The sequence below is a fragment of the Epargyreus clarus genome, unplaced genomic scaffold, assembly GCF_041222505.1.
Source record: "Epargyreus clarus isolate Ecla_fem2 unplaced genomic scaffold, WU_Ecla_fem_2.2 ptg000025l, whole genome shotgun sequence".
Classification (NCBI taxonomy): Eukaryota; Metazoa; Arthropoda; class Insecta; order Lepidoptera; family Hesperiidae; genus Epargyreus; species Epargyreus clarus.
In genome coordinates, this window is record NW_027332232.1 from 3,266,102 (window position 1) to 3,281,478 (window position 15,377).

General features: G+C 40.6%; 1 protein-coding gene across 1 annotated transcript in view; it reads left to right on the top strand.

Moving 5' to 3' along the window:
- Positions 1-13,852, top strand: part of LOC140752721 (uncharacterized) — a 50,662-nt gene extending 36,810 nt beyond the window's left edge. Inside the window, exons 4-16 of the mRNA XM_073087055.1 lie at positions 339-492; positions 1,204-1,306; positions 1,852-2,046; positions 3,732-3,804; positions 4,248-4,319; positions 4,785-4,951; positions 6,585-6,694; positions 8,547-8,681; positions 9,846-9,970; positions 11,784-11,935; positions 12,040-12,134; positions 12,769-12,868; positions 13,704-13,852. Coding sequence (XP_072943156.1) covers positions 339-492; positions 1,204-1,306; positions 1,852-2,046; positions 3,732-3,804; positions 4,248-4,319; positions 4,785-4,951; positions 6,585-6,694; positions 8,547-8,681; positions 9,846-9,970; positions 11,784-11,935; positions 12,040-12,134; positions 12,769-12,868; positions 13,704-13,852 — 1,630 coding nt within the window. The remainder of the gene's footprint in view (positions 1-338; positions 493-1,203; positions 1,307-1,851; positions 2,047-3,731; positions 3,805-4,247; positions 4,320-4,784; positions 4,952-6,584; positions 6,695-8,546; positions 8,682-9,845; positions 9,971-11,783; positions 11,936-12,039; positions 12,135-12,768; positions 12,869-13,703) is intronic.
- Positions 13,853-15,377: the final 1,525 nt, after the last annotated feature.

Here is a 15,377-nt window from a genome sequence, read left to right on the forward strand (position 1 = left end):
TTAAGTTCGGATTGTGCTTATTTTAATACAGTGCACGCTTTTATTTTCTTTATCTGTATGAAGGTGTGTATCATTGAACTCCATTTCTACCCACTTTTTTTTTCAATCTACCGATATAATTTTCTACCTCTGAAGAAATCATTGTTTGAATCCTTTTGTACTTTTTACTGTAAACAGCACAGTCTCTCGAGCGTGACCGTAAAACGCCATTCTTCCAGAGTGGTACTGGCGGCGTGCTCAGAGCTCCTAACAGCATTGTTGGGGGTCACGAGAAACTTTTAAATGTGTTTAATGTAAACAACGCCATATCTCGAGCGTGACCTAAATCACCATTTCAGGGTGGTGTTGGCGGCGTGCTCGGAGCTCCTCGCGGCGTTGCTAGCGGCCCACGAGGCTCACGGTGAGCCGGTGCTGGTGCTGGATGGCGCCGAGCCCCGCCACCTCCGCGCGTTGCTCGACTACATGTACACCGGCGAGATGAACGTGCATCATGTGAGTTGATGGTGACGAAGTTTCGAACGGAATTTCGGACGAAATTTCGGACAAAGTTTCGAACAATCATTTTGGCGGGCTTGATGAAGAACGTATGAAAATTCGAAGTGTCATTGGAACACAATGTCTTGGAGTACAGTTTTCTGACTGCGAAGTGGTGGTAAATTTTCGAACGGTCTTTAACCTGTCAACATGTTATTAAAACTGGTTCGACCCCGGTGGTATCACTGCTGCACTTATTTCTATCTACAGCAATCGTCAACCCATTACCGTTCCACTGCTGGGCACTCTCAGAATGAGAAGGATCAAGCCACAGATCGCCGCGCTGGCCAAGAGCGTATTGGTGGAATTCACATACCTTTGAGAACTTTATTTCAAGTACTCAGACGTGTAGGTTTCCTGGCGATGTTTTCCTTTACCATTGTAGGAAGTGATGACTAATTTATCAATTGTTTTTATTGGTGCCATCTATGGATATTCACGGGGGAATGATCACCGGAGTGATACCGGTCTGATGCGCAAAGGATTCTGAGTTCGATCCCCGGCCAGAGAGTTCTTTGAACGATGAATCTGGATGGATATCTGTTCTGGGTCTGCGTGTTTGTGAGTTCGTCTTTGTGTGTGTCCATTGCACCCACGACTTAGAAAATCTTAGTGTTGGTCTTTGAGTGTAGAAAACGTCTTTTTTGAATGTATATGTCTTTTTTGCAGTCACAACTAGCGAGTCTGTTGAAGACGGCGGAGGAGCTCCGGATCAAAGGTCTCACGGATATACGGTGGAATAATAAGGACGAACCGCCTGATTGTAACAGTGGTGAGTTAGTTAATTGCATCAGGCGTTACTTTACGAAAATCCATGGTAGTAAGCTCTAGCGGACTAAGGGGGCGTCGGAAGGAGGTCTGCCCCGGGTCTCCGATCCTGAGAGGCCTCCAAACACAGTTGCAAAAAAAATGATCGTCAGAACCAAATAATTTGTGAATTGTGTATAAATCAGTCACCGAATCACAGGCGAACTTTTTACACTGAGGGCCTCCATTCAACTTTCCGCCCCGGGCCTCCGACGACCTTAGTCCGCGACTGTTGTATGGTATAACATTTTATTTGTTGTGCAACCACGGGTGGATGAGCATGGGTGTAAATAGATAGTGTTAGTAGATCCTAGGGTGAACAAGGGGTCTTCCTGCAACCGATCCAGACTACATGCGTTGCCCCTCCTGAGAATTGTGGTCGCCTTTATCAATTTATCCTCACAAAACCTTACTAGTATGCGATTTTCAACAATGAAAGCTGTTCTAAGTTCGTCCTGTTGTAATTCATAGATTCCTATAATTCAAATATAAATTTTGAACAACAAACAGGTGTCGTAACAACAACAACAAACGACAAGCGACCGTCGCCCGAGCGTAAGCCGGAGCCGAAGCATTCGCCGCAAACACCGAAGATGGACAAACAGGACAGACACGACAAGGAGGAGAGAAGGGAACGGAGGACGCCGGAGCGGCCGGAGACCAAGGAGGAGGAGGAGAGGCAGGGAGACAAGTATAGTGTTAATGGTGAGTAGTATGATGTAATGACGTAAGTAAACTAGGAACTAAACGAGGACAGGAGGGATCGGAGGACTCTGCAGAGGGATGAGAGTAAGGAGGAGGAGAGGCAGGGTGACAAGTATAATGTTAATGGTGAGTTTGAAGATCTACTGTCGTATGTAGATGGACAAACATGACAGTCACGACAAGGATGACAGGTAGGATCGGAGGACTCCGGAGAGGCCGGCTGTCCGGAGTACTACCTGTCCAAGAGAACAAGGATGAGGAGGAGGGGACGCAGGGTGACACATAGTGTTAATGGTGAGTTCTAATATGTATTGTCGGGTGTAGAATAAATTACGAAGATGGGCAAAAAGGACAGGAGGGAGTGGAGGACCTCAGAGATGTCGTAGAGCAAGGATGAGGGGGAGGGGAAGCAGGGTGTTATGATGACGTATGTAGACTAGTTTATGCCCACGGTTTTGTTTATGTGGTGATCAACATCTTAGACTTCTTTAGGTTAAACGGATCAATTTTATCTTTATGCTGCGTTTTTAATAATTTTTATTTTTTAATTCATAGCTTTTATATCATTGACATTTGTTAATTTGCATGTTGTCGTCGCCTATAATTGTCCTGGCACTTAGACTTATACCTACTTGAGTTTGTTTTATATTTAATGCATAAGTGTACAGTATGTTGGCGATTCTATAAATAAATAAATAACATAACATTTATATTTTTTTGACCCAACTGTCGAGGGTAATGTTTTTTAAGCTCATGTATGCATTATTTGTGTGTGTGTGTGTGTATGTCTGTGTGTCTAATTATTTGTCTCGCCCAAACGGCTTGACGGATTTCAACATATGAGGTGTCGTTACATTCGTCTAAATTGTGGGAGTGACATTATTATTTTATCAAATCAAATCAAATCAAATTTATTGTGGAACATGGGTACATGGTGCATGGTACAAACATATTTTGAGTCCAACATATTCCCGCCACAGGTGGGCATACAATAATTGTGCAATAAAATATAAGTAGCAAATCATTAAAAAAATATTAATTACAACAATAGAAATATAATAATTATTATTAGTCATTTGAATTAAATTATACTGGAAAAATAATTAATATTGGATAACAATGTTTATTATATGGATTTGTCATTTAAAAAGTCATTTAGTGAGTAATAACACTTGTCAATTAAAAAATTATATAATTTCCGCTTAAATAATTCAATTTCAATAGTGGAACGGATCGTTGCGGGTAACTTATTATATATAATTGGGGCTTTGACGAATATACTTTGTTTATATAAGTGTGTTTTGGATGCTAATATACATAAGTTAGCTGCTCTACGTGCTCGAGTCTTAAACTCAAATAGGTGAATGTTAAGGTACACAAATATACTGCACTCTAATATATAGAGACATGGCATTGGTAGGATTTTAAGATGTGTAAAATAAGGTTTGCATGACTCCCATGGTTTTAAGTTGCACATCGACCTGATACAGCGTTTCTGTGCTTTGAATGCAATATCTTTATCTATCGAATTACCCCAAAATATGATACCATATCTAAGTGTTGAGGCGACACAACCATGATATGCAGTCAGAACGGTTTTTTGAGGAACGGTTTTTCTCAACATACGAAGTGCATACGATAATTTATTCAATATCGTTTATGTTTATATAATATTAAATTCACAGGTGGACCACCGCCGCTCATAAAATTACCCACGAGAGAAAAGAGTAGCCCCATTAAGAGAGAGAATTCTGATACGTGAGTATAATATCTTTATTGTGGATCAATAAACACTATAAAGTAACTTAAACCTAACTAATATATCGTAAATAATCATTATCATCATTAACCCATTACAGTCCCATTGCTTAGCACGGGTCTCCTCTCAGAATGTGGAAGATTAGCCGTAGTCTACCGCGCTGGCCAAATGTTTATTGATAGACTTAACATACGTGACAAACGTATTTTTTTTAAAGATCTTTCAGGTATGGAGATTTTCTCGCGATGTTTTCCTTCACCGTTAAAGCAAGCGATAGTTTATTTCTAATACGCACATTTTTGAAAAATACGGGCGCTTGGATTACGGCTTAATTCACTCTTTGAGAGAAGATCAGTGTCTACCAGAGGGATAGTAATGGGTTGATGAAGATGATGAGGATGGGGATGGTGATGATGATGATGATACATTGTTTTGCTTGCAGTGATAGTCCAAGTCCAAAACGGCAAAGGTTGATAAGCGAACACACGGACGAGGAGATGGTGCAACCGAAATCGTAAGTCATTCTTATTTGTAGTATTATGGACAAGAAATTTGTTGTTGATGATGATTATAATGATAAAAAATGTAATGATGATGATTATTTCGATCATTAAAGTGTTATAGTTATTGTAATGATGATAACAATGAGGATAAGTAATTTGATAAAAAAAAATAATGTGAATAAATAAAAAATATATTGATGATGAAAGAATGAAAGGAAAATAATTTATTCGGCAAAATGCATATACAAAAAAGGATAAAATGGACAAAAAATATTATAACTATTTTAAACCGAAAAGATCTCCATTCAGCTTTAATTTTTGAAACGTAACCATTATCATCTACAACATTATAATGATGGTTATAAGGATGATTATTTTAATCATAATCATAATGACAATTATTATTAATCATGATTATTGTAATAGTAATAAAAATGATGATGTTGATGATGAGCATAATATGCTCTTATGAACAGAGAACGCGACAGAGACTCGGAATGGCAACACGGCAACCTGGACATAACCGCCGAGAGGGTGTCCTGGGCGGCCGCCGCGGAGTCGGACGAGGAGTGGGAGCACGCGCCCGCCGACATCGGCTCCTTCCTGCACACCAGGCTCAAGGTGGACGGGGACAACAGCGCCGGTGAGTGACGTCACACACACACACACACACACCAGCAGTGGGAGCACGCGCCCGCCGACATCGGCTCCTTCCTGCACACCAGGCTCAAGGTGGACGGGGACAACAGCGCCGGTGAGTGACGTCACACACACACACACACACACACACACACACACACACACACACACCAGCAGTGGGAGCACGCGCCCGCCGACATCGGCTCCTTCCTGCACACCAGGCTCAAGGTGGACGGGGACAACAGCGCCGGTGAGTGACGTCACACACTCACACACACACACCAGCAGTGGGAGCACGCGCCCGCCGACATCGGCTCCTTCCTGCACACCAGGCTCAAGGTGGACGGGGACAACAGCGCCGGTGAGTGACGTCACACACACACACACACACACACACACACACACACACACACACACCAGCAGTGGGAGCACGCGCCCGCCGACATCGGCTCCTTCCTGCACACCAGGCTCAAGGTGGACGGGGACAACAGCGCCGGTGAGTGACGTCACACACACACACACACACACGCACACACACACACACACACACACACACACCAGCAGTGGGAGCACGCGCCCGCCGACATCGGCTCCTTCCTGCACACCAGGCTCAAGGTGGACGGGGACAACAGCGCCGGTGAGTGACGTCACACACACACACACACACACGCACACACACACACACACACACACACACACCAGCAGTGGGAGCACGCGCCCGCCGACATCGGCTCCTTCCTGCACACCAGGCTCAAGGTGGACGGGGACAACAGCGCCGGTGAGTGACGTCACACACACACACACACACACACACACACACACACACACACACACACACCAGCAGTGGGAGCACGCGCCCGCCGACATCGGCTCCTTCCTGCACACCAGGCTCAAGGTGGACGGGGACAACAGCGCCGGTGAGTGACGTCACACACACACACACACACACACACACACACACACACACACACACACACACACACCAGCAGTGGGAGCACGCGCCCGCCGACATCGGCTCCTTCCTGCACACCAGGCTCAAGGTGGACGGGGACAACAGCGCCGGTGAGTGACGTCACACACACACACACACACACACACACACACACACACACACACACACACACACACCAGCAGTGGGAGCACGCGCCCGCCGACATCGGCTCCTTCCTGCACACCAGGCTCAAGGTGGACGGGGACAACAGCGCCGGTGAGTGACGTCACACACACACACACACACACACACACACACACACACACACACACACACACACCAGCAGTGGGAGCACGCGCCCGCCGACATCGGCTCCTTCCTGCACACCAGGCTCAAGGTGGACGGGGACAACAGCGCCGGTGAGTGACGTCACACACACACACACACACACGCACATCTTACACCTACAAATACACGCACATCCAGGACCAAAGTAAAAACAATATCCAAATTCATCATTCGGCTATCGGTGCCCGAGAATCGAACACGGAACCCTTTTCCACGAGAGAATACCCTTCCATTGGATTATCACAAACACATAAACTCAGAATATAAATCCGACCAAAAATCCTTAATTCTACCGCTGGGATCGAACTCGGAACCCCCCGTGTGACACTAATCATAAGGTATTGTTCTGTTGTTTCAGACGAGGAATCCGACGATAGCACCCCAACGGCACCCCATGCAGCGTCATCATCGTCTTCGGGTACCACCCTCATTGACTTACCTAAACGTAAGTACTCTTACTTTTGTTTGGTTTTGTTTTCAGTATTATTTGTTATAGTTTCTTTGTTTACCCTCATTTTTTATTGTTTTCGTTTTTTTTTTTTTTTATATATTTTTATTATTTTTAAATAAGCAACAACTACTTTTATTATATTTAATATATTTTAAGCTTTTACCCGATAGCGGCGGGTAATGTGCGGCAGTCGGGTTTTAGTTTTTATTATGCTTCCTAGTTTAGGAATCTTTAAAAAAATCCTTTCATTTAATACCCATATCATGTTAGTGCATAGAATAGTATTTTGGCGTCCGCCATATTGGATGAAGAATAATGTTATAGTCCGCGTAAAACTGCTAGTCCGCTCTGAATATAGAACTGAATCGCGTCGCCATAGTAAATAGTATGACTACACCTGCTCGCAACAACTTCAGAGCGGACTAGCAACTTGGCGCGGACTATACTATGCTAAACATACATTGTCATCCAAAGCAAACGTGTATGCAAAATTTCTGCTCAATCGGTTGGGGTTATGTTTAAAATTCAGTTGCAATATTTGACCTTTATATACATGAGAACAAACTAGTCAAGTTGTATGAAAACTTGTAAAAAAAAACCTTTTTTACAACCTATAAGCTTGTAAAAAAACCTTTTTTACAACCGATTAAGATCTTAGTAAATTTATTAAACTTTGCTACGCTATACCTTTTTGTTATATGCTATTTTGAAAAGCCATTTCATAAACATTTACATTAATACTGTAATAGTAGTACAACCTTCTACAATTCGTCACAAGATGGCGTTACTAGTATACCTGAATCACGCTATCGAAGTTTTTTAATCACCTTGTACATACACAGCTACACTTTCAGATAGTAGAATAATATAGGGTGCATTTTTTCCCCAAAATGAACTCGTTCGATTCCCGGTTAGGGAAATAGATTTTTTCAAGTGTACAGTTTTCGTTTTTATCAAAATCGATTTTTAGCATTTTATAAGGATTAGCGCCTTATAGTTTCGGATTTGGCCCTGAAGGCCTATTTGAAAAATTCACCCTGTATACACGAATACGTCATTCCCTACATATGATTTAGAGGAATCTCCCTTTAGTAAGTTAGTTTAGAATTAACGCTAATTTTAATATGCTTGTATCATATTTTAAAAAATACGTTTAAATTTTCTTTCAATACAACCAAAGGATCGTTACCCGGTAAGTAAAATTGGCTTAAACAATATTAAATTTAATCATTCATAGATTTGCATAGTTAGTTACTTACTAAATTCTGTTATGAAAGTAGTGTAGAGCTCCTGCGTTCTGCTTTGAAGGGTGTGGTAAGGGAGACAATAATATAGAGCATTAAATAGGTTTTCAAAAGAAATATACGGTTCTAAAGGTGGTAGAACCCTTTGTGGTTCGACTCCGGCAGCACCACCGCCACACCTATTTCTGTTATGACAGCAGTGTAAGCTGCTGTGTACTGGTTTGAAGGGTGTGGTAAGGGAAACATACTTATCCGAGGCGTTCCAGCTTAGTCCTCAGGAGTAGCGGGGCGTCTATGGTCGACCTCAGGTAGGAATCTAATCCTATCTGGCGTTGATTACAGATGTCTATGGGGGCAGTAGTTACTTGCCATCAGGTGGACCGCATGCTCGTCTGCTACTTCTATAATAAAATAAATAAAAAAAGAAAAATATCGTGAAGAAACCTATAATAACTATACCTTTGAAAGTACAAACAAACATATCTCAAAAGTATGTGAAGTCTATCAATACGCACTTGGCCAGCGCGGTGGACTATGGCCTAATCCTTCTCATTATGAGGGGAGACCCGTGCCCAGCAGTGGGACAGTGACGTGTTGATGATGATGATAATGTTGTTCCTAATAGCCCAACTTGTCCGCAGATATTCCTGGGTCGAAGACAAGTCCCCCAGACCCCAGGTTCATGGATGTGGTGAAACTCAACGATTATTTACAGCACGGTAGGCGGCCACAGTTTTGGGAAGAGAACTATGTTAAAAGGGTGAGTGAGTTGAATGTGTAAATAGCTAAAGATAAACAAGTTGAGTACTATTTTTTTCTTTTATTTTTAAACGTTTTGTATTTGGTAGTTTTTGATGAGGTTGATTAATATCTTTTTTTATATAATTCTGTAAAACGTATAGAAAATATAATTATAAGTTGTATTTCCTTTGGCATGGCATTGACAATCTTTCATTCGATTTGTTGTTTAGAAATATTTATCGACATCGAGTTTCCATAAAATTTTATCATTGGCGTCAAGACTTGTGTCAGATTGACAACTGTCAATGACAATTATGACACTATTGACAACTGTCATCCGCACTATGCTACAGTCATAGATATATTATCCTACTGACGTAGGGTAGATTTATTTATTTATTTATTTAAAAATTTTATTGCATCACCTCTAAAAAGAAATGTACAAAAGGGCAAACATAATGCCTGATGGCATTTTCTACCAGTCAACCCTGGGTGGATGAGGAGAATTTGCAGCAGGTGTTATGCGAAAGTAACAAAGAACGATAGACAATAATAGAAACAGCAGATATATCAATATGTATTAAAAATAAAGAAATATACATATTTTAACAATAAAATAAATATATATTATAATATACCTATATACAGATACACATAAATAAACTAATACATACTATATAGATTGGCAATATCAAACGTCAAGCGAGACTAAAAACTGATTATTTATGTGTGTGTGAAGTACAGCAGCTATTGCACAATGATAGAAAAAATAGTGTACAAAAGACTACAAGTGTAGTCTTTTGACTCAGTCGTCCTCGCGCGGTGAAGTGATCGAGACGTATCTCTCTGTTCGCGCTAAACGTTTTTATGTTATAATTCACACGAATTATGCTAAAAAACAAACCGACTTCGTGGATTCACTTATCATAAGAAAATGAGGTGAAATTATTATCATTTATTTTTATATAATTGTTGTAGTGCTGCTGTTTTGAAGAGTGTGAAAATGTGTTTGATTTTTAAAACTATTTTTTGTGCTAGACTATGTATGTCTGTTTTTTACTTCCATATTCGAACTACTATATTTTTCATCTATAACAGTGGTTGAAATTTTCTCAAAAAATAAAAAAATCTCAATTCTTCATACTTCAACTTTCATAATTACATTTTCTTCTCATCTCTCAAGGTAATGGAAGCTGTGAGGATCAAGGAGTTGGAGATGAAGCAAGCGGCGGAGATTCTTGGCGTCAGTTACGGCACACTCTACGGGCGGTATCGTGATGTGTACGGGTGTATCAATAGGCCGTATCGGTGAGTATATGATCAAGGGTCATATGAGCTTCCAAGCCTTTCATCCCTTATTTGATGCTCTCAGAGCCTGATTTTTTAAGTGCCGTAAAACATTTGTTTCATTTTTTTCTAATCAAAAAAATTAAAAGCTTATTTTTAATATGATTTTTTGAAATTTTCCGGATTTTCAAACGAATTTTCAACGCGTATTTTACTGCGTTGAGTGTGAACTGTTAAAAAATCCTTCAACAATTACGCTGTTTGTCCACCGCCACCGTCACCGAGCCGATACCGATAATTAATGACGGCGCCGAAGTAGCGTACATACATTTACTATAGCCGCTTGTCCACCGCACGTCCGTCACCCGAGCACCGTCCCGGCCGCCGATATTCCGACTAGATCGGCACAGAGTTTTTGACGGGCCGATGTACCGGCAATGTAAAACACATTGGAACTTGTCCATACACTGCCGTCACACGCGTGACAGCTGGAACAAAATAAACCACGGATATCGGTCCCAGTGGACAAACTATCGCCGTCACGACATAATTAAAATCGGCCCGAAATAATCTCGTTCTCGGTATCGGCTCGGTGACGGTGCAGTGGACAAACGACCTTAGTGTCTATGTTATTCAAATTTCATATTTTTAGCTTGAATACTTCAGACTCTACGATGAAGAAACAGTCACCTACCATCAGGTGGGTTGCATGCGTTTGCCACTTCTATATTATACAAAGAGTTGCTAAACGACTCCACGTTTGAACATGTCTTCTCCGTACATTTTGACGTGACAACGTCTTATAATTCGATGGAGCCGGCTGCACGCACCAAAACACATGACTCATGCGGCGTTACCTCGCTCTGAGGCGTTCCATTAAGGCTTGAAGTGCAAGCGAGAGCGCGGACCGAGCGACAAAGAGGCACAATCGGCCTCTTTCGGCAGCGTTCGACATAGACAGATGTCGAACGCCGCCGAACGCGTCGGATCCATACAAAATATCTATCAAACAAATAAAATAAAAAAAAATATTTTAAAAAAATGCAACCATTCCATCAGTATTTTCTTATGACGTTGTCACGTTCAAATATCGTCAGTAAACCGACTTTAGAAATAACCGATTTTTTTTTAATTTATTTATTTATTAAATGGATTACCCACATAACATACAGTGTTAACAATAAATCAATTTTAAATAAGCTCAAATGATACATTACAACTGTTCTTATTATTACGGGCAATCACATCATGAATTATATTACAAGTTACACATTTTTGAAATATTACATTAAATACAAAAAAAAATATGTCTAAAGCTATGAATAATAATTAATAAGTAGAGTTCAATGGAATTAGATTGGATGAATTAAATTAAATTTAAATTGTAATGATTGCATTTTTTTTTTATAAATTTGTAATTGTCAACGTAACTAAGAAATTAATAATGAATCATATGATAAAATTTACTGTCCCATTACTGGGCACGGGTCTCCTCTCAGAATGAGAAGGATTAGGCCAAAGTCCACCACGCTGGCCAATTGCGTATTGGTAGACTTCACATTCCTTTGAGATTTTTTTTTATAAATCTCTCAGGTATGTAGGTTTCCTCGCGATGTTTTCCTTCACCGTTTAGCAAGTGATAATTAATTTCTAATATGCACATAATTTTGATAAATCAGAGATGCGTGCCTGAGATTTGAACCTCGGAACCCTCGATCGAGAGGCCGAGTTTCTTAACCACTAGGCTATCACTGCTGCATGCTGCTATTAATAGCGGCCATGATCTATTTTCATATATTGTGGCATATATCTAATGTGTAACACTTGCCAGCAGTACAGCCCGCGACTTCTGGCAAGCGAAGGGACCCTCGGAGGTGCTGGAGCGGCTGCAGAGGGGGGATCTAGCGCTGGAGGCGGCTGCCCTGGCGCTCGGGGTCAACCCTGCACACCTCGCTACATATGTCTCTGATCTGGGGCAGGAGAAAGGTGGGTACTATAGGGGTACAGGGGTTAAAAGGGGGGGTTTAAAGATGCTAGTTATAGCGTATAAAGGGACCGTTAAATACAAATATGATAATTTTGTTTTGCAGACTTCGAACCTGTCCCCATAGAAGTGGATCCATCGTTGAAGGGACTCCGCCCCCGTACCTACAGCACAGGGACGAAGAAAGCCGTGGCTGAAAAGGTGAAGAATATTTTGAAATTTTTTGTGATGTACTTTTAATAATTCAACTATTTTTTTTTCTTATTTATAATTTATGAGGATTTTTGAAGTAATTAATAAAAAATACCTATTTTCTTATAACCGTTCTACGTTATAAAGGGCCAGTATTATAGAATACTGAATATACAGTTATATAAGAAAGGGATCATACGATTTTTCGACGTCCCTATTTAATAAAGATTGAGAAACACTGGTCCATGGATGTGCATACCACGCCTATATCAATTACTGTACAGTGCATAAATCCCATCAAAAATCACCTAAATTTGGGAACCTCCGACTCCCAATACAATAAATAATAATAAAATCATTTATTCGCGGAAGTTGGCTACATGCACACATACATAAACATATGAACAGTAAAATTTAAAAAAAAAACACAATTATATAAAAATAAACACCTACAAAAAACAAACAATAATTAAACACAATAAAACCTAAAACAAAGTATAAAAAATAATAATTTAAAAACAATAATATAAAAATTTTGACAAGTGTGCTGCAGCATAACACCGCGAAATGGGCCGAAGTCAGCAATGCCATCGTCGGTGACACCGCACAATAACGCTGATTTTAATACATCCCCTCGTTTCAGAAGAAGGTGACAGTGGGCGGCGTTGCCGACGACGAACCAACCTCCGTGGCGGCGGCCATTGATAAGTCGCAGAGCCAACCAGCGCCGAGTGAATCCACTAGTATGTTTTGTGTTTTTTTTATAATATAGGAGTAGCAGACGAGCATGCAGTCCACCTAATGGTAAGTGGCTACTGCCGCTCATGGACATCTGTAAACAACCCCAGATAGGATTAGATATGACCTGAGGTCGGCCACAGGTGCGCCGCTACCCCTGTGGACTAAGCTGGAACGCCTCGGATAAGTATGTTTCCTTTACTACACCTTTCAAATCAGAACACAGCAGCGCTTGACATTACTGTTATAAGGCAGAAATAGGTGTGGTCTTATATTTATTTAAACTTTTATGTTGGAAATATAGTGTACTAGCTGACCCGAAAAATGTTAAGGGTGAACAACCCTTATCATTTAGGGGGATGAAAAATAGATGTTGGCCGATTCTCATAGATACCGGATAAGCATAAAAAATGTCATCAAAATCGGTCAAGCCGTTTCGGAGGAGTATGGCAACGAAAACTGTGACAGAACGAGAAGAGAGAACTGTGACGAGAATTTTATATATTAGATGGAATATCATAATTTTGAAACAGTCCAATTTTCTTACATTTAGATTATTTTTTTTAATATTTAATAGGAAATTTAAGTAAAAAGAAACCCGCATAAATTTTGGCGCAGGCGTTATTTTTTTTTTCAAATTATGAAATTCATTTCTATATAGTATTTATCAAAATTACTTGACTTACCCGCATATTGTATTATATGTGAGAGTTGATTTTTTTTTAATTCTTAGGATATTTAAAGCATAGCATAGCATTCAGATTCCCGAATCCAAATACGGAAACCTAACAAGGAAAACGAATTTATGCGTCATTCATTTGTTTTTTTTTCTCGTCCCAGGCGGCAAATGGCCGTCGATCCGCGTGGCGAGCCTGGACTCGCTGCGCGGCGAGGCGGCGTCCCCGTCGCCGCTGCAGCTGATGCGCACGCGCCCCGACCTCACCATCGTGGCCGCGCGCCGCGACCGCCGCGACGACGACGCCGCCTAGTGGGACGCGTGTGACGCATGGTACGTGGGATATGTGTTACGTCTAGGATCTGACGCGACTGCAAGATGACAACACGGCCTAGTGTGACATGTGTGACACATGGTACGTGTGATATGTGTTACATCTAGGATCTGACGCGACTGCAAGATGATTCGGTTTAGTGTTGTGTGTTAGATGTAACATATGGTGTGACACATGTAACACAGAATACGTGTGATATGTGTTACATCTAGGATCTGACGCGACTGCAAGATGATTCAAATTAGTGTTGTGTGTTAGATGTAACATATAATGTGTGTTAGATGTAACATATGGTGTGACACATGTAACACATAATACGTGTGATATGTGTTACACATAACACGTGTGATATGTGTTGCACTTAGTATCAGGCGTGACTGCAAGACGACAACACGGCCTAGTGTAACACATAATTTGTAACACGTAACACATAGTGTAACACATGTAACACACAGTGTTTTACACGTAACACATAGTGTAACACATGTAACACACAGTGTGTTATACTTGATATCGTCAATATAACCCATAACTACACGTTTACACATTATAATGAAGTTAGCTAGACTTAGCATCAGAGGCGACTGCAAGATGATGAGTCGGTTTAGTGTCGGGTTTGTCACATGTAACACATAAAATATTTATATTTTAGCGGTGCAGGCGTGACTGCAAGACGACGAGCCGGTATAGTGTCACACATAATGTGTGTTACATGTTGCACATAGTACGTGTGATGTATGTAACATCTAGGATCTGATGCCACTGGTATGACGATGAAACGGCTTAGTGCAGCGTGTGTTACATGTAACACATAATGTGTATTACATTTATTACCAGCCGTGACCGTAAGGATGTTGAACCGGCTCAGTATCACGTGTGTTACATGTAACACATAATGTGTAAACCTAAATGTTATGTGTTACACGTAGCTTATTTGTAACTGAGTGCAATACATGAAACAACTTGTGTTCGTGTGCAGAAAATTATGTAACATTTAGTCAAATATCTTTAATGTGTAACACATAAAATCCAACGTGTACCGTTTTTAAGTAGTATTGTATTTGTAAAATGTCACACATAAAATCACACACACATATATATATTATGTGTTACATTTAGTATAATATTTGTAACATGTAACACATAAACCATACTTATACATTTTACTATGTATTACATTTAGGATCCTACTTGAAACTAAACATAACGCATAAATCCACACATTTGCATATTATGTGTTACACTTAGCGTATTTGTAACAAAATGTAAGACATACAACTCACGTGTAAATATTATTATGTGTTACACAACACATGCTGTCCTATTTGTATGTGTGCAATATACATGTGAAAAATGTGGAGAATCAATGGTTTAGATCTTTTTGCTCGTTATATATAATCAATCTATCTAATATTTGCCTACTAAAGATCGATATTTGACAATTTCTTTAAATTGCACGTTGTCAAGATTCGATATTTGGTAGACAACAATGGATAGATTGACT